Source organism: Thunnus thynnus, chromosome 13, assembly GCF_963924715.1.
Source record: "Thunnus thynnus chromosome 13, fThuThy2.1, whole genome shotgun sequence".
Taxonomy (NCBI): Eukaryota; Metazoa; Chordata; class Actinopteri; order Scombriformes; family Scombridae; genus Thunnus; species Thunnus thynnus.
The window spans coordinates 1,401,389-1,421,198 of record NC_089529.1 but is presented as its reverse complement, the minus strand read 5'-3'; the positions used below and the strand labels follow the sequence as shown (position 1 = coordinate 1,421,198).

Here is a 19,810-nt window from a genome sequence, read left to right as displayed (position 1 = left end):
TTGATTTGACATTTTGATCAGAATTTTCACAGGCAAAAAAACCCCCAACCCTCTTTTAACAAGGCTATATGTATGATTAAGAAGTAAATACAATAAGAGCCACTTAGTTTTTCCTCATCATTCATCCTTCCTTCCTCATCCTCTACATACTGGAGAAGATCGTGTTTTTTCTGGAACCTTTGTTTCACAGCAGATGGACATATGCAGAATAAATATATTGCACTTAGTTGCCTTTTAAGAGGGGTTGCATCAAGGCAACATGGCTGACCAAATGTTTACAAGATATTTTGGATTTCCCCTGGTTAACTTGGTTGTGTTGAAATGCCGTTGGAGTGAAGTCTGAAATCTGTTTGGTGAATTGAGAGGACATTCAGGTAGAATGTGTTCCATCAATAACTTAGAAAAGAAATGCAAAAACCTGCAGTGTAGTTGCACAGATGTGTCTTTGATTCTTGATTTGCCTCCAGCATCTTCTGGAGACAGTCTGTAGTGTGCAGTAGTTCTCTGGTTCTAGCAAAATGTGTACACACTCACCCTGAGGCGACACACCTACTGTAGGACTGCTACAATAACCAGCTGACCTTACAGTATGAGAGAGTTAGGAATATGAATCTATGACAGGACAATTTCCTGTCCAGTTTCCATCCTTCTCATACATACAGGTACTGAGGAAATGCTAGAGATGCTCATGTAACTTGAGGGTGAAACTATGAGGAGGGGATTTGTTTAAAAGCTTGTGTCTTTAATGAAACATCCTGAAAAAAAATTAAATGGAGCTCTCCATTTCATATAATCTCAATCTAAAATGCATGGTTAATATGAATCCTCATAATCCCCAGTGTTATTAGACAGTATCAATGAGATCAATTATATCCTGTCATGCTGAATCTACTAATATTGCATGAGACAAAGTGACTTGGCACTGTGTACTTCTTCCAATTAACATTTGTTTTGCACTGTGTTACCACCTTACTGTGGAGGTCTGTTGAATGACAGGTGTAGACTGTGTTCTAGAACGTACATTTTATAGTACAGATATCATTTTCTGTCTCTTTTCTCTGTCTGTCTTCTCACATTTCAGGAAAAAGACGATGGCACTCCTGGCGATCTGCTGATCAAACATGCACATAAGGACAAAGAGACAGTTCAGGCCACTGATGACTATGCCCAGCGGGTCCACATCGATGACAAGTTCAGCCTGCTCATCGACCAGGCCTCGCTCAAAGACCAGAAGACCTTCACCTGCATGGTGGTGTCAAACTCCAACCTCATGGAGTACCCCGTCTCTGTTGTTGTTAACAGTAAGCTTCATATTGACACAAAACACTGAAACAATCTTTATTCTTACACCTTGTAACGTAAATGTTCTGGCAATTTAACATCTTGGTGTCGTTTCTGAGTAAGTGACTGAATCACTTTTATGTAATGAGTGTTGGACCAGCAGGTGTGAACTGCTGTCAGACTAAAGACTGCAACAGCACAGGGTTGAATACACACAGAGAGAGAAACGCACATCTTGTTTAGCCTGATTAAGATCTTTGTAATTATTGTTATCATCTCCCATGCTCAGAGAAAATACAGTCAAACTGACACACTGCCAACGAGCCAATTTCACATTGTTGAAGAGATTTTTCTCATATCAGATTTTTTCCCCAAAAGAGGTCAAAACAAGAAAAACTCATACAGTCACAAAACTAATCAGAGCAGCACTCCCTTCCTGTTTTCATTCATGCCAAGCGCAATTATAAATATCCAGCAAAACAATTTACATACAGCCTGTAAGTTAATAGGAATTAAATGAGAGTCCAACTTAATGTCCTGTCTTTTTATGCACATTATAAAATAAGCAGTAGAATTCTTAATCAACGAGGAAACTGATGAGAAAATATGTTAGAAATTTGACTGAGAGAAGTGAGGGTGAGTGTCCCTCACCCTCACAATGGCCGTTAATTAAGGCTTCAACAGCAATATACATAAGATCCACAGTGATGCAGCCTGTGAGAGAACAGAAATCACTCTTTACTTCATGTTATTACTTTATGACTTATTGCTGTTCTCAGCAGCGACACTTGTCTCTATCCACAAATGTCCTGTCCTGTCTGAAAAAAGACATAAAAGAGACCAACCATTACTTAGAGAGATAGATGGATGTAAGGCTTTCTATGTCTGAAAGGGCTCTAGAGACTGTCATGTCACTTTTGTAATCTTGCATCTTTCAAAATAAAATAAATAAAATAAAAATACTGATATTTATTTATTGCAGTCTGTAGAAGTGTCTTATGCACAAATAATTTAGTCCTCTTCAAACATTAAAACAGAGATCAATACATTTTTGTGAATTGTGATGTTGTTTCCAGGAGGTCACTGATGTAATATTTATTGAAAATCATTAGCACTAACTAATTAACCAACAACAAAAGACAATTACATTCGTTATTGGAAGATACATAGGTGATATTTGGAGGCAGCTTTGCTAACAAGCAGCTTGATTTTAATTTCATTAAAACTCAGTGCTATCCACTCTGGATTTGTCTCTTTTTGTTTCCTCTCATATGGTTCTTAATTTGAATTTCACTCCCCAAAACTGCCCATGTATCACCTGCTAATGGGCTTTGCAAACCCAAGCTTGAAATAGGACATGAAGAGACTAGCTCAATATTAACAACGCAACAAGTTTGCAGCTGAGCATTTAGATGAACTGGGCTGTCTACTTGCCAGTTGCTGAACATTATCAGTGATATACTTGTGTTTGTTCCTATTGTGCCCCTTACTTCTGTTGTTTCAAAATGATTGACAGTGTGAAAAAAAGAAGGAAATGTAAACAACTTTTTTTTTTCTTTTTAAATTTTTGCAAGCAACACTTTTCTGATTCCAAAGCGTGATTCTCTCCTTTTGTGTTTACAGAGAAACCATCATCAGTAAATATTACGGACAAGCCTGCCGTATTACAGAAGGACAAACCAACACCGGTGAGATTCACTCAAGACTTCATTTTAGTGTAAAGTCACCAACCATGACGCATTCAGCTGAAAGTCACCAGTTAACACGGTCACTGGGTAAACCAAAGCACCTGTTTCGGTTTAACCAGTGACCGTGTTATCTGGTGACTTTCAGGGGAATGTATCTTGGTTGTCGTGGTGATGGCAGCTGTTGAAAACGTAGAAAATGTAGGTGTCCTCCTAAAGTCTTAAATTATTGCATGTATGTACAGTATATATTGGTCTGGTCCTTTTTGTATTACATTATGTAAATTAAATGGTGACGCCAACAAGAAACATTCACATTTCCTCACATATTTTTCTGAAATCAATCTTTTTAAATAGCTTGCTTGAGATGAAATGTTGAATCTCATTGCAGTGTCCACACTGACAGTCACGGTCACTAGTTAAACCGAAACACCTGCTAACGATCAAAACGTTAAATCAAAACGTTAGATTAAAGCGGAATCATGCTTGACTTAACATTGATGACATTAGAAAGTGCCCGCCCATTAAAACACGGCCGGTTACTTTCCTCTGGCGCCTGGACTAAGAAGCGTGAAGCTGTCCCATTAGACCCTGTGAATTCTGCACAGTTAATGTGTGTATAGTCTGGAAGTCATTTTTTCATGGACTGCGGTACCTGCAGTGTTCAGCACTGAATGTAAATACTGCGTTTATCCACTTGGGGAGCTGCTGTTTGTTTGATTGAGCTCGAGAATTTCCTATTTTCTGTACCACTCTGCACACATGATATGAAAACCAGATGAGGGAGAGTTTTGCACTCTGTCACTGTGTTTCCTGGCTGAAGCACACTGGAAACTGTTCATTTACACAGTTGTCCAAGCAGCCAGAGGCATTACAGGAAGTCAAGAACAGAGCGAAAAGAAAAAGACAAAAAAAAAAGATTTTGTGCAAGATTTTACACTTTTGTACTGTAGTCCTAACTAAAGCTTGCATTCATGTTAACAGATCATTTTCTGGTTTCATTCAGTGCAGCATATTAGTGTATGAAAATTAACTTGTTGGGCCAGAACACATTGCAACAAACAACTTCACCTCTCTATTTTGGTCAAAGTTACGTTACTGTCATATGATGCTGTAACTGTGAGCAAGGACTAATTTGAGAATTCTGACTGTTGGTGCATTCAAGGACACTCTGACATTTGAGATTTGAAAGTCAGATGCTAAACTGCACTTTTTTCTTTTGATAAAACAACCAAATTCACGCTGTCCTTTTCACAACATCCGTGTTTGCTGCAGTTTTGTCTCCTAGATTTGATTTTCTGACATCACAGCTCATTAGTTAAATGTTTTCTGGCCGACAACCTTTGGTTTTTGGACATCAGGGCATTTGTAAATACGCCAGCTAGGAGAGTTTTGAAAATGGTCTCTGCCCGCAACTGCATTGCCAACATTAACATAACTTTGCAATGTTGTTTACTATGATGAGTTATCCATCTCACATAAGTTGGAAGGATTCACAAGTTGGTTTTCACGCTGTACTGAAATGAAGTGAAACCAGTTGCTGCCTTTCAGGTGAGATCTGAAAAGATGGTGTGATTTGGTAAGTGGTTCAGCAGTAATACATAACCGCCAGTATGGTCTTTAGGTAGATGCTACTTTATTCATTTCTCCAGTCCTGCAAAATGTAAAGTAATAACAGGAAAAGAGGTCTTTTGGTGTCAATATGCACCATCTGACAGCCATGTCCTCAGGTTTGGGCACCTCTTGGCTGTGAACAGCTTATTGTAAATGTAAGATTTCCTTCATTCAGCAGAAGTAAATAGACATGGTTATTTTCTTCACAATATGAATGTAAATCCAGACATCAGTTGTTTTTCTTAATTATTAGCTGTTCAACAAAGCTTAAAGCAAAAGCATTTAGTGTGGCTGCCACTTCTCTGAGTTTAGGAGAGGATATACGACAGCTTACTGTGTCACAGTGACTTAAAGCCTACTTAATTTTGTGCTCAAAGTTCAAAAACTTAAGCTGTTGCCAAAATCGGTCGTAACTCACTATTTTTTCTTTTTATGAAGGAGACGTCAGGTTCATCATAGCCTCTTTTCCAACTTTCTTTTTAGCAAAAGTAGCATCTCATGTTTTATCCTTGAAACACATTGCAGTGCAAACGCTGTTGTGTAACTAAACTATGTGACCGTGTACGATACATCAGAATTATTGCTGAAATAGCATCAGTGTGATCTAATCATAGAAAAGGCTTCACCAAATCACTTTCAAAATATTTAACTGAAGGTGCTGTGCTTTGCATGCTTTTGCAACCTCGTAGAACCGGTGCCTGACCAATGAGGAGGATAATTTACAGACACTATAAAATAAAGCAAGATGTCATTGCTTTGGATAGATGATCCATCAGAAAAGAAGCCATTGTCCGATTTCACCTATGCATTTCACATACTGTATCTCTGCTACTGACATGTAACCTAGTCTATATAGCTAATGCTGTAGTAAGTGGACAGGTTAGACTATAATATCACTACCATTCTGACACATGGCCAGTGTGCTAGACTGGCAATCTGGTTGCCATGGTATTGGATTACATCCGACCACAACTCTATTCTCTGTTTGACAAAGAACATTAACCGTTAAACAGGAAGTAACAGTGGCTGGAACGGGGCAAATCTGTTTTATTAGACTATAGTATTGTTTTTACTTGTCATGTTACTGAACAGAAGTTTTACACACATCATATGTTTAAGGCACCTTTTTATCAGTTGTGATACAGTATATTAATGCTTACACACTTCATTTTCCATTGGAGTTCCATTGGCGTTTTGCCAGGCATAGTTGATTAGAGATTTGTTGAGCTGCAGTGAAAGTAGCACTGTGGTTAAAAATGACTGAACTCAGTATCAACGTGTATTTTATGGTTGCTATTAAAACACTGACATGCAAAACCACAACAAATGTTGATGGCATGTGCACAAATGTATCTCTGGGCTTTAGAAACAATGCGTACCTTTTTAAAAATCTGAACTTACTTTGATTCATAGTTAAACACCCACTCCTGCAAGAATTTCTCTCCTTATTTTGCTGTTTATTTTCATTCCCTGAACACACACACTCTCGCATTCACTCCAGCGAGTATCTCTTGAGAAAACTTTTGAAAAGCTGTGGGCAGCACATTCACAGCGGTCATCTGCCTCCTCTCTCTCTCTCAAGCAATGCACATTTCTTCCACCACATGCAGTATATACACATTTATTATGGATCAATGACTGCTGCTGCCTCTAGTGGTATTCCCACCTAAAAATTCAGGTACTATTGAACAGCTTTGAGCATTTTGTAGTGAGGGGAGGGAGACAGGGAGAGATGAAGGCAATATGAGAAAAAAAAAGTGGGAGTGGAGGGATTTCAGTTTTGATAACTTGTGAGAGATGGGAGATGATGGAGCTTCATACTCACGTGGAATTCCAAATTAGAGGAAAGTGTCATGTTGCGTGGTGGAGAATGCAGAAAGCCTTAACTGTCTGAGCCATGGGATATCAGAGGTCACGTTTTCATTTGGTTGCAAAAATCAGTCGTGAACTTAGCCATGCTTTTCAATTCAAGTGTTAATGCTTGATGCGTGCTGTACCAAGCTTTTGTTCCTGAAAAGCAGTATCAGGCTGGTGGTGCCTGCAGTTTCTGAAGGACAGAGTGATCTAGAAATCAGTACTGTGAAAGCCTATTACTCTTGAAAGTAAAAGTACAGCAAGCTCACATCAAAGTCACACATTATACCAATTTAGGGATGACATACTGTCTGCAGCAACTCTAACCAGACTCAGTTTTGCTCTTCATTTGTGTAATTTGGAGCTGAAGTGATCAATCAGTCAATTAAATAGTCAAATAACTGATCGTTAAACACTTTAGCTGCTTAAACTGCATTATAGTGTGTTGTAAACCATTTATTAACTGCTTATATACTGCTTGTAAATGCTGAACAGGGGGGTTTAAAGTAAAGTGAATAAGGAAAACTTAGTTTACTGATAGGAATCTGACATGAAGACATAGCGTTCATCTTAATAGTATTTCAGGCAAACTTAATTCATGACCTGAAATGTAAGAGATTTTTGTTTGAGGCTCATCAACCTGCTGTTCGTAACAAGGTGTGTGTGTCTTTTTGTGTGGTGGTTTTCTGCTCTGTGGTTTACGTGCGTCAGACACCAGACAGATTCTTGTTGGTGGTGCTTGGGTCAAGCTAATTGACTGAAAGTGACAGAAACACTGGAAGCGTACATCTGTGAATGACATTGTTTTTACACTTTTACATTCACAGACTCAGAGAAACAGAAGCTACATTCACTGATTGCTTCTCTTGGTGGGTTAGACTAAGTTCATTAATAAAAGAGTGTGTCATCTGCAAAGTGTAGAGGCAGATAAGGTAATGACTCGTTACAGTGTCGGAAGATATCTCCTGACAGGAGTCACAAAGGCAGACGTGTATCTACATTTTCCAACAGTTACTGTGACTTCTTCCTTCGCACATTAAGAACTTGTATGGGATAATATAAGAAATGTTACTGAAGGACATTTTAAACACCAACATACAATACATCTAGAAAGAAATTTACGAAAAGTTCAAAAGTTTGACTAGAGGAGAGAGGAGATGGTGTAGATGGAGCTTATCTTTTTACATTGAATGTGATGGGGGAAAATGCATTTGAAAAAAGAGTTGATCTGAATAAGAGAGAAGAGATAAACATTGTACTTGGATGGCAGCCCGTGCTCTGAGTTGCTCCAGTAAGTCATTTAAATGGAGCTCTCCTCCTGGACCTATAGTATGTTAAAAGCTCTTTGTATTACAGTAGGCTATTGGATGATGGATGGTTGTTGTGGGAATTTTTGTTATCTGTCTCAGACAGCACATTCAACCTATCTTCTCTCCTCCTGTGGTCAAGTTAAATAGCAGTGTATTCTCCAGCCTTCCCCATAGATCAGACCATACAGTACACTCAGTAAAGTGTTTTTTAAATAAAGGATATATAACACAACTGACACTGTGGAATTTAAGCTGTTGTAATTTGTCAATGGAGGGAAGCTAAAGAGGCTGTCTTTGCATGTCTCTTGCCAACAAAAAAGCCACAGTACATGCACACACACACACACACATACACACACACACACACACTTCTCTCTTAAAGGTGCAATCACCTCCTGACTTTTCCTGCTCCACATCACATAATGATCACGATATACTTGCAGGCGTTTCACAGGGTTGTTGATCAATGCTGACAACTCAACAATTACTTCAATCACTTTCTGCCCTGTGCTCTGCTTTGAAACAAGAACGCTCCACTGTGCATTGCATTTCAAGACACTCACATTCACTCTCCACCTATTGGCATTTTCAACGGCTCAGTGATGGACGACAGTGTTATGAACAAGCAACCAGTGTAAAAAACACAAACAAACTACAAAGCTGAGAAGCCTCAAGCTGAAAACAGTAAATGCCAAAGCAGTATTATTATTCTGGTATTCAGCATAGTGATATATTACCTCCTTACAATGCATTCCTGCTGGATGTCTGCTTTCATTAACTATGTGACCTGTTGCTTTTTGAAAATGGCAATGTTGGTGATGTTCATTCGTAATGTTGACTCATAGCTCAACCACAAATCAGCTGACTGTTAGCTGTGAACACTATCAGCTAGTACGTTATCTGATGTGACGTATCAGACCCGTCAATAAACAATTGAGTAAACATGTGTATGACATTATTACACTTGTTTATGTATTATTTACAAGCGTGTAATGTGGTACCATCTGTGTGACATGGACGTCACTGACAGCAGTCCTAATCAGATGTTGACACAGTACAGATAAGTGCATGTTCCACCATTTATCATTCAGTCACCACGATTAGAGACACAGTATCCCTGCTCTGTGATAGCCATGGAATTAATGTGTGGATCTGATTCTGTTCTGATAGAAAGATATGCCTTTAGCTTGGTTATTTGTCCCTTCTGACTCTGTGGGTATCTCACGTGGACCTACTTAATGACCGACAGCAGAAGACTGGTTGTACTGGGCAGCTCCCAGTGTGAGTAACTATATGAATGTAAAGCATAGAGTGACTGCAATAGTGCATTTTGGTATAAGTTGACTAAATGCTACCTCATGCCTAGAGTCTTTAAACAGTTGTCATTTCATTTACACAAGTTGCCACAAGTTGGATCAAAATATCAGACAGTTTTGTTTTATGAAAAATGAAAGCAAGACTAGAAGATGAATATGAACGTCTGAATGCATGAAAAGAAGTATCTCTTCTAGCCTGATGTGTTGGTGAAGGATGAGAAGATGAGTCTCATTTTCTCCAACACATTTGAAGTATATGCATCACTTTAAAAAATGAATAAGTCTGAGAATTGTCTGCAGCACCAAATAAATATTACATTTCTAAGAATGTCTCCATTGCAAAAACTAGTCAATACTAAGATAAAAACGAACACGCCTACATACATACATTAAATGCATACATGAATAAGTTAATAAATCTACCTATATTTCCCAAGAGAAGAGTCCACGTTTGTGGTGAGTCACGTTCACTCGGGGGCAGGAAGAAGCACAGGATATGAAACCAGGCAGTTTGGTAGAAGGAATGTTCTTATGACTCACTCTTTATCTGGTTCACACACAGCGTATCTCTGCCACCGTTGCTGACCTTCAGTCGTAAAGATGTAACAGCGAGACAGTGTGCTTATGAAAACAAAAACTAATTCATTCCTGAATGAGGTAGTTGTTTGTCTTTTCTGGCCTGCGTCCAACATTCTCCTGTTAATGTTGGAAAGCAGAGGTTACATTATAGAACCACACAGAGACAGAGAACAGGACGGAGAAATTAGGTCTTCGCTGAAATTGGTTTTTAGCTGGTGAAAGCAGGTATTTTCTGCAGTGTTACTTCCACAATTATTATTTTCATGGTGAAATAGCCTCTGAGATAATATTCATTCTACCATACACACTAAAAAACACACAAACATGTTAATAATAGAATAATATTGATGTTCTTGTGTGAAATCAGATAAAATTGTAGCATCAGGAATGATTCAGGTTAAAAGCATAAAGAACCAGTTTCACATTGTTCAGTTAATTTATTATCAAACCTCATCACTTCCATACAGACAGTTGATACTGATGGAAATACTGATAAATTGAAATAAATCTTTCTGCATCTGCTTCTTAGCATTTTCAATGAAATGCCTGAAATTTGTTAAAATGTGAATGAGTTGTGTAGATATTGTTGTATAATTTTTCAGTTTTTCTGTTTTATTCCCTTTTCTGTTTTGTTCAGGTGGGAACATGTATTGCGGCAGATGCAAACCCCGCAGCTATGATCACTTGGAAGAAGAACGGAAAGCCCCTGGTAGCTGATGGGAAAGGTAACGCAACGCGTGCTGTTTGCTGACACACCCAGAAACTATCCTAGCAGTCACACCACACAACAGGCTGTCATACAGAGATCTCCCTGGGGGCCAGCAAATGTTCTTGTACAGTGACAGGAAAGTGAAAATGAAATCTGTCATAGTGTATCATATTTACCCAAGACAATAGCTTAAACAATAGACAATAGAAAGATATCATTCACTGTTGTTTACTTGTCACGTAAGGATGCAGTAATATGATGCTGCACCCTGACTTTTGTCATTTGAATTTTATCTACTCCTGGATCAAACAATAACAGGTGGAGTAACAGTATGTAAAACAGTTTAGGGTTTGTTTAATCCTAACAGTGAGTACCTGACAGTACACAGTCACAGAATTGTTGTTGAAAGGCAACTTACGCTTCAAGACTTTTCTGGGTTTACTAACTTTCCATCACCTGGACTGGTACAATAAAACCTAACCCATCTGGTTTTGCAGTTCAGCTAAACCAAAGAAAATTGTTTAACCTGAGGCTGAATGCTCCACCTCCAGTGCTCAATATTCTGTACTTGTGTTTGTGTGTGTGGTTGATATCTACCTGTCCATTCCTTCCTCCGCAGCTGTTGTGATCACCTCCAGCACAAAGCTGGATCCAGCCACAGGCCTATCCACCACCTACTCCACCTTGCAGTATGCCGCCACCAAGGAAGACATGGGTGCAATCTTTGTCTGTGTGTCCACACATAAGCTGATCAATGAGGAGACTGAGCTGAAACCCTTTCCCATTCACTGTGAGTGGAATACAGCGCCGCCACCAGGCTCCATAACTGTATTACACCTTCTGTTTTTTCCCTTGCCCACATACACTAGGTTGTCAAGAGGACTGAGGGCACTAAGGTAGAGGTACATCTTCAACTGGTAGATTCAATACTTATTTAGTTGTTGTTTTAATGAATTGACACTAGGGGCATGTTTATTAAGGCTTTTCAGCTCTGTTGTTAAAAACTGTGTTTGTCCTTATTTACTAAAGGACCACACTGATGGCCTGTTATACTATTTTTTTAATATGTTAAGAGCAATAAACTAGTCAAAGGAGTTCAATCTACCACACTTATTTTTCATATCTCATACGATCACTGATCTTTTAGATGAGGTGACAAAATTAGGCTATTCCCCTCACAGTTTGTCCTCCAAAAGTGTCTCTTCAACTAATACTTCAGGTTCAGCAGACTTATTTTATAACATATCATTTATTTAGCACCACTTTATTCAAATCAGAATGACTGCGGATATTCAATTCAATTCAAATTAAATTACATTATTATATTTATTCATCCCCTGTGGGCCAGTTGTCTCCCTATTTATCTGTGTTGTGACTGGCTTGATCACATCACATCAAAAAAGGAAGGTGCACACACCAGCAATCAGTTAAATTAATAATATATTAAACATACCCCAAATAAATAAAACCATGAGGTGTGTAGTGAGTAGTCAGTAATGAGCATGGTGTTGAATGCTATATAGAACTGTATATACCTAATAAGTGTTGCATTTTGCATCAAGAAAGGAGAAGCCAAGCACACCCCAAACTATCCAAGCCAAAGAAAAACAACCGTCCATTCCCATCAAAAACACCAAAACTTCAGTTGGCTCTGTTTTTTGTCCTGATATAAAACTGAGGTGATGTAGTGTCCAGATCAGTCTGATCAGCTGCAGCATCCAATCACTGCAGATGTCCAGTAAGGGTGTGTGTCAGATTGATAAAAGACTTCAGTGAAGGATGGTCTCTTGAATCCCCACTCAAGCCTCCTTCAGGCAGCCTCCTCACTCTTCCAAACAGCAGTTAGGGAATTGAGACGTCCTTCATGATGGCGGATCAGAACGATTTCCGGGTCACCTGAGGAGTGAGAGGCCATGAAATAAGATAATGAGAAGCACCCAGAGGCACCTAACACAGACAGTCCAGGGTCAGCACATCTACCAGTTATTTGTGAAAGACTGTTTCACAAGGTAGTAAAGGACTGGGTTGAAATGGAAAACACCTGTTAGTCCTGAGACTAAATATATTGTTTGTTTAAGCTGTAGAGTGGTTAAAAACATCCCCATAAGAAAAAGAATGTAAAAATTCACATATAAAACTCAGTTCATTGCAGTCTCCAAGATCAAGCTATGTCCATGACCATTTACATGTGGTTGATTGAGACACTGAAGACTTACCAGCTCACTCACTGCCAACACTCAACCAGAGCATCAGCTGAATGTCTAAAATGCTTCCCCATAAATAATTCATACACCACACACACCATGATTCAAGATAAGAACAACACTGCTCAAACGTCCTTCTGATTAACGTAGTTAAATAATGAGTTGAATAAGTTCAATGGAATGAACTGAATGAAATCATCTCAATACTGGACTGATTGCCTGACAATAGCAGCTCCTTTAATTCACATGTGGTAACAACGCTAAGCGGTGACTTTCCAGCTGAAAGGCAGCAAACTGATGATTGATTGATGAACCAACTTAAGCATTCATTTTATAGAGGGAAGCCAATCAGGGGTCTAGCTCTGAGATGTTTAATGCAGTTAGTATGAAATTGCCTTGAAACAGTGGGAATCTTTGAGATATGTTTCTTTAATTTGGTCATACATATATTATGTGTATAATGAAAGGGAAATTTAAGCTCCTGAAATAGAGAACCCATCTCCCAAAGCACCTACAGTGTAGCAACAGAGTCGATTACCAGTAAAAAAGCTGCTGCCTAATCCAGAACTGACTTGCTATATAAACAGAACAGCAAATGTGGAGTACCTGATGCTTGATGGTAGGTAATGACAACATACAAACTGACATATGATACAAGAACAACAAGACCTCAGATGTTGCAAGGACACTACAAAACATGTATGTATGTAGACAGTATATAATATAAAATGTATATGTATTTAATTGCTGTGTGTTGTCAGTGCTTTGTGGTTGTCTTTACCACATGTGAAAGGGTTGCAGGCTGTGCTGGGTTGAGATAGTTGTTGATTGAGTACATGAAGGTGTATGATTGAACTTGTTATGGGAGGCGGTTTTTCACAAGGCTCTAGAAACTGCACATACTGGCGGCACGGCGAACAATGTGTTTGCTGAGCTCTCTGCTGTGGTTGGCTAAAGGATTTTTCAGGATTTGGGGGGTTTTGGGGAATTCCGTCAGGGAATTACAGTCAGTGCACTCTTTGTGTTCCTGATCACATTTCTGAACTTTGAAGAGCAGCTGCAGTGGGAGGCTTGGATCAATAAATGAAAGAGGGGATCTTGTACAGCCACGGCAGCAGCAAGTTCACTGGAGAATTTCCAATTTGTAAGCTAGTGAGGCGACTTTTCCCCCAGTTTATTCCCGTGTAAGGAGGGTGGTCTACACGCTTGGTTGATGGGGTCACCTTTTGAAATGTGATGGAGGATTATCTGGTCTGTATCTGTTGTGCTTGATGGTTGAATTGATCCACTTTGAAGGTGATTTATTTGTCAGTGGAAGGTGTCTGTGAAGTTTTGAAGCTCATGCTACCTTTTACACCTCTCAGATCCGTCAGAGAAGGTAAGCCTGCAAATTATGCCCAAGGGGCCCATCGTGGAGGGAAGTAACGTGACATTGAAGTGTAACGCTGATGGCAACCCCCCACCCAGCTCCTTCCTCTTCCACATCAAGGTCAGTCGGATCCCAAACTTCAACCTCAAGGAGAGTAGTACTGTCTGCTCTGGAATAATAGTTGGTCATTGTGAATTCAGCCATTGCTTCACTATCCAGACTGAGGCAGCCACTCATTATCACCTGCCACAAATTTTTAATACACTTTTTTTTTAATTTGCCTGAATAGAAAAGATATTATTCAAAAGGCAAACTAGAATTTGGTGACATCAGTTAAATTTCAAGTATTATACACTTTTGAGTTATTGCTATAGGTTTTTAAAATCTGATATGACCCTATATGCTTCATTAATCTGACTTTAGGTGAGGGTGTTTAATTTCAAATAATGAAGTATAAATTGCATTCTTCTTTTTAGAAATGGCTCCTGTCTTCATCCTTCCTCCTTTCTTCCTTTCTTTCTCATTTCTTGGTGTGATTATTTCAGAATGACAGAAGCTAATAGTTTCCTCTCTCCTCCTCCTCCTCCTCCTCCTCCTCCCCTTCTCTCTCTTCCAGGACCAGAAAATACTGGTGGAAAATTCGGACACATACACTTTGACCGACATCAGGAGAGAGGCTGCGGGTGAATACAAATGCTCCCTGGCTAAAAATGAGAAAATGGAGGATTCCCAAAACATGGTTGTTAGCTGTGAGTACTCATGACATATGCAGAGCCTTAGCATCCTGTAGCACAACAAGGAGTGAAATCATTGCTGTGACAAAACCTCCAACTGTTGTCGACTCTTTTGCCTCGAGCCAAGAAACAGCTGCTTCCTCAAAACCTCTCCATTCTCCTTCCTCCTTGATTGAAATTTCTTAACTTCCCATATATAACAATGCATTTTTATCCACTGTAAATACAGTCATGGGAGCAGGGTAATGGTAATCAAATTTCAACTTTGAGAGCCCAGCCTGGCAGGGAGGCAGAGTATGGAGTGCCAGGCAGGGAGGAGGAGAACTAATTAGAAATTTCTGACATCAAGTGAGTAAAGTGACAAAGTGTTTGGGTGGGCGAGAAGCTCAGGCAACTGATAAGCTGTTTTTTCCCTCATACCATCCACCAGCACTCCCTCAAGTAATTACTCCCCTCTTCCCAGGTGTATGTTTCTGCACTTTCAGTTCAAATGGGCCCTATGATTGTAATAAAAAATAAGTCTGACATATTTTTCCTTCTCTATGTCCCATATTGCAGCTTCAGTGCATTTCACACATCTTAAACAAAGAAGTGTTTTTTCAGCTCCCTACTTTTAAATTGAGTTTGTGACTGAGGAAAGAAAAACAGTAGCTCTCCAAATTGGAAATTGTTTAAGATACTTTGGTGAGTGTATGTTTGTGCGTGTGTCTCGAGGGAACGTGTGCTCATAGAAAAGAAAAGTTGCCGTTGCTCCGGCTAGCTAGCTGGCTGATAGGAACGTAAATGTCCTGTAACAGCTCAACATTTCCCACCTCTTTGTGTGATGTCATTTTTTTTCCACTTTCCCGCCAAAACTAGATGATGAACTTCCCCCTAAAACAGCAAGTCCTGTACTCAGATACATATACATTATTTTTTTTAAACAATTCACATATATTCTGGGGTATAAAATCAGCTACATCTACAGCTACAGAAAGAAGAGGAGTAAGATTATTTAAACCCATGCTGGATGAGCGATGTATTATTATGGTGCGTCATGATTTCCAGCCACTTAATGCTCTACTCATATTAAACAGTAAATAAACAGGAAACAACAATAATGGTGGATAAGAACGTCTTGAATGTGTCACCCAAATGAGACGACATCACCAACATTTCCTGTAGAACTTCCTTACTGCTGATTAGTTATTCCAGACTTAACAAACATGCACTTAGTGTGGGATTAATTAGTGTTTTTATTATACACTGCAAAGTAAGAACAGAACAACAAAGGCATCCATTAGTTTTGTCCCTGATGCAGTGTTTGAGGAGTCGCTATTTAGTTTTATGATGACATATGTGTGTTTATAGATTATGGATATTGTACTGACTGTAAACATACTTTAATTACTACAGCTTTGTAGCTTGCAGTGGTGTGATGAAAAAGAGATGTTTAATCTCTTGGGACTTCCTGGTCATGGTTAAATAGTTGTCTATTATACACTGAATTCATAAAACAGATGTGAGTGCTGTATATGAGTTGGGAGCTCATATCTACCAGAATTTCCATATTACCTAAGTGCACCACCATGTCATGTTATATCTACTTCAAAGATGTTCTGGGGAAAACATCATGTCAGCCTCCTAGTGGTAATTGGTCTTACCATGGGCTATATGGGATTGTGGCATTTGAGCCTGGAATCACTGCAGAATTGTGTCGACACAAACACAAACATAGCAGAAAATGCACTATTAATGCTGGCTTTATTCTATATTGTTGTCATTGTCAACAAATGCCATGAACAGACCAAAACAAATAATGTGTTAGTCCATCTCTCAACACTTTCTGTCTTCTCTTCCTTGTTGCGGCACTCAGACCCAAACCCATTGTTCCCTACTGAAGATGTCTTTAAGAAATGGCTCTCAAATATATAATTTTATTTTTAGTAAAAGTAAAAGCTATTTCCCAAAACAGCTTGTCACTGTAGTTTTCAGCAAATCAAACAGGAGGAAATAGTGCATTTGTTGGGGACTATTTGCAGAGGAATAACCACATTTTGGTTTTCTAGTATGTCTGGTAGCAGAACGGTGTGTGTGGGTCAAAAATAAACTTCAGTGTGTGTGTTCATGGTAATGAAGGAACACAATGGAGGTCTACAGCCCAGAGGAATAAGATATGTCAGACTTTGGATACACACACAATACTTGTTAGTAGGTCAATTTATTGTTGGTTTGGGTCTGTACATGAGTTTTGTTCACAATAAGAAAAATATATAACATCATGAGCTGCAGCAGCAAAATGTCGTCTCATAAGCCTCACAGATCAATGCTCTACTCACCAAGCACATGTAGGAGGCATCACCTTGAAGCGTATAGTCTAGTTGATTTTAAACAAGGTCAGGACACAACTGACCCTGTGTTATACATGAGAAAATGCTTAATAAATGTTGTCACTTGGTTTTTTGTTAATCAGTGGTTTATTTAAAAGAAATAATTTGTCTCTCCAGAGAATAGCAAGGAAAGTGGACCATGGGACATTAGGGCGTCATGGTTAATGCATCATCGCGATAAGAGGCAGCAAAATAAATGGACACTGTGCTTACCTTCAGTTCAGTCAGCCAATATGACTCGACATAACCATCGTTTTTCTGTCTTGTTTTCTCAGACCTGGACCTGAGTCTGAGTCCCACTGGGAAGGTTGTGAAGACAGTGGGGGACACCATGGATGTGAAGATGGAGAAGAATGCCTCGGGTGATGCCGAGACAACATGGACTAAGGTAATGGGTGCTGAGGTTGGGTGTTGATCAGAGAGAAGAGGCATGGAAAGATATAAGGAAATGGAAGAGTTTGCCTGTTTACTTTCTCTTCAGCCAGTAATCAAACCTGCCTGGAGAAACTCACTCTGGAGCTCTTATATACAGTGAGTAGTGGTCAGACACTGATGATTTGTTTCCTTCATCACCTCAGGAGCTGAGTGGTAATGTCAAAACATTTATTCAACACTGTGTGTCTGACAGAGAGCTCAGCCTTAACTATAAAAACCTAAAGGAAGACACATTATGTTACATTTATTGAAGGGATGGTAGATGTTCTTAAAGAGGAACTATAGTTTAAATGTTTATCTACAGACAAAAGCAGAAATCCTGGTAAGATATAGTTGATGTATTGGGTAAATTTAGACTGGTATAAAACATAAAATAAAATAATATAAGGTCATTGCAGCAGCAAAATAGGATATACTGTAGATAAAAGTAAAGCCAATAATAATATCTGAAATGAGCATGCCCATGACCCTGAACAAGAGAAGTGCGCAAAGAAAGATGGAATTGACATCTTGCATTCATGCATTTATGGAATGTCCTTGGTAGTAGGAGCGGCTGTGAGAGCAGCTTGATAAGTGCTAATGACACTGGATGAGAAAGGAATTTGTGTGTTACTGGTGCATTTAAATGTACAGGTTCACTTTGACATTGTGACTCTGTTTTTCAGAATGGAGTGAGAGTGAGCAAGCCTCAGTTTGCTAAGTTGACCTTTGCTGATGCAGGACTCTACGTATGTGAAGTTTCCATGTCTGGCCTGATGCGAAAAAAGAGCTTTGAACTGATTGTAGAAGGTGAGTGTTTGTGTGTCATAGTTATCTCCTCTACTTGTGAAAAGATTGGGACACAAAGAATGTCTCACTCTCATATGTTAGTTGTAACAATCTTTTTTTCTTTGAAGAAGTTATAAACCTGCCAGGGTGGAGGTTCAGTTATTTCTAACCAAAATTTGATTTTAAATCTTGAAACTATGTTATGTAACATTTTAAAACTGATACCTGAGGTGTACCCTGACTGAAATGTTAAGGATACAGTATATAACACCCACACTGAGGCACCTTGAGTACTGTATCTCCACTGTCTAGTGCATCTCTCTTTCATACCTGAGGCACATTCAATAGCTGAAGTCCATAAAGGTTCCCAGCTTTCATCTGGATTTAATCTGTTCTTCTGGAAAAAACTTGCAATTTGTAACATTTTATTAACTCAGTGTACACCACACCACATGAAATACTTTATAAGATGCTACTGAACTGACCATGTTAGTAACAATATAATGTGTTTGCATCAGGAAAGCCTGTGATCACCAGCCTGACCAAACACCGTGCTGATGATGCCCAACACAAAGTTCTGACCTGCGAGGCTGATGGAGTGCCAGAACCCAGCTTCCAGTGGAGTGTCAATGGCACGAATGTAAGTGTGGAAGAGTGAGTGAGTGTGTGTGTGTGTGTGTGTGTGTTTTGTATCTTAAAAGCAGAGATGTGTCGAGTTAGGGTGTTGGTGGAGAAAAAGCAGCAAAATGAAGCAAGATAACAGCAAACAGTGCAGTGTGGTGTGATTAAAGAGTTCTTTGAGGATACTGTCAGAGTTTGCTTTGCTCTTGCAATTAAAGTAAAGAGAGCTCATACTGAGGTTTTCACTATTTTCTACCATTCCTCTTTCATGACAGCCCTCTGCACAGTGTTGTTGCATTGCGGCTGTATGCATAGTGCAGAATTGTTGTAGCAGCCACTGTGTATTGGATCCTGTGAACTATCCTTCTGGCAGGCAACACTTTGAGCTATGATGCATCAGTGGCAGTTGAATGAGGGTCCTTTCTACACTTAAAGCAGCTTAATTGTCCTGTTAAGGAAAACATTTGATAAATGATGGCAATATCCCAGACAAGTAGCAGCAGCCTCACAATACACAGTAGGAATAATAGACTGAATTAGCAATGAATGCTTCAAACAGTTGCATATCGTTTCTGTCCTGTGAAATACACTTATCTCTAATTTGTGAACTTTTTGAGTGAAGTTCTCTGCCGGTTGACAGCACATTTTCACATGATCCAGTGGGTTTTAAAGTATTTATTTATAAGAAAGCAGAGAATTTGCTCAACCCATAAAGGAACACTTAATCCTTGATTTAATTGGAAAAATTCAAAACCAGCAAATTTGTAGATACATGATTTTGACTGGAGGTGACAGTATCTCCTGCTAGATTTTGACGTGATTATAAATGATGGTGCAGTGTCATGAATGAATGTTTTAAAGAGCCTGGGCCCTGGTTCTGAGAGAGAGATCAATGGAAACACAAACAATGCTGCACATCATTGTGCAGTGAGGCAGATTAAAGAAAATACAAAATGGAAACA

The 19,810-nt window shown here is 39.2% G+C and overlaps 1 protein-coding gene across 3 annotated transcripts in view; it reads left to right on the top strand.

The window, feature by feature from the left end:
• The window catches only part of alcama (activated leukocyte cell adhesion molecule a), a 73,615-nt gene that overhangs the window by 45,513 nt on the left and 8,292 nt on the right, over positions 1 to 19,810 (top strand). For all 3 annotated transcript variants that reach the window (XM_067607209.1, XM_067607210.1, XM_067607208.1), the window contains exons 3-11: positions 1,082 to 1,301; positions 2,905 to 2,969; positions 10,277 to 10,364; positions 10,968 to 11,138; positions 13,917 to 14,041; positions 14,538 to 14,670; positions 17,300 to 17,412; positions 18,125 to 18,248; positions 18,746 to 18,867. In XM_067607209.1, coding sequence (XP_067463310.1) covers positions 1,082 to 1,301; positions 2,905 to 2,969; positions 10,277 to 10,364; positions 10,968 to 11,138; positions 13,917 to 14,041; positions 14,538 to 14,670; positions 17,300 to 17,412; positions 18,125 to 18,248; positions 18,746 to 18,867 — 1,161 coding nt within the window. The remainder of the gene's footprint in view (positions 1 to 1,081; positions 1,302 to 2,904; positions 2,970 to 10,276; positions 10,365 to 10,967; positions 11,139 to 13,916; positions 14,042 to 14,537; positions 14,671 to 17,299; positions 17,413 to 18,124; positions 18,249 to 18,745; positions 18,868 to 19,810) is intronic.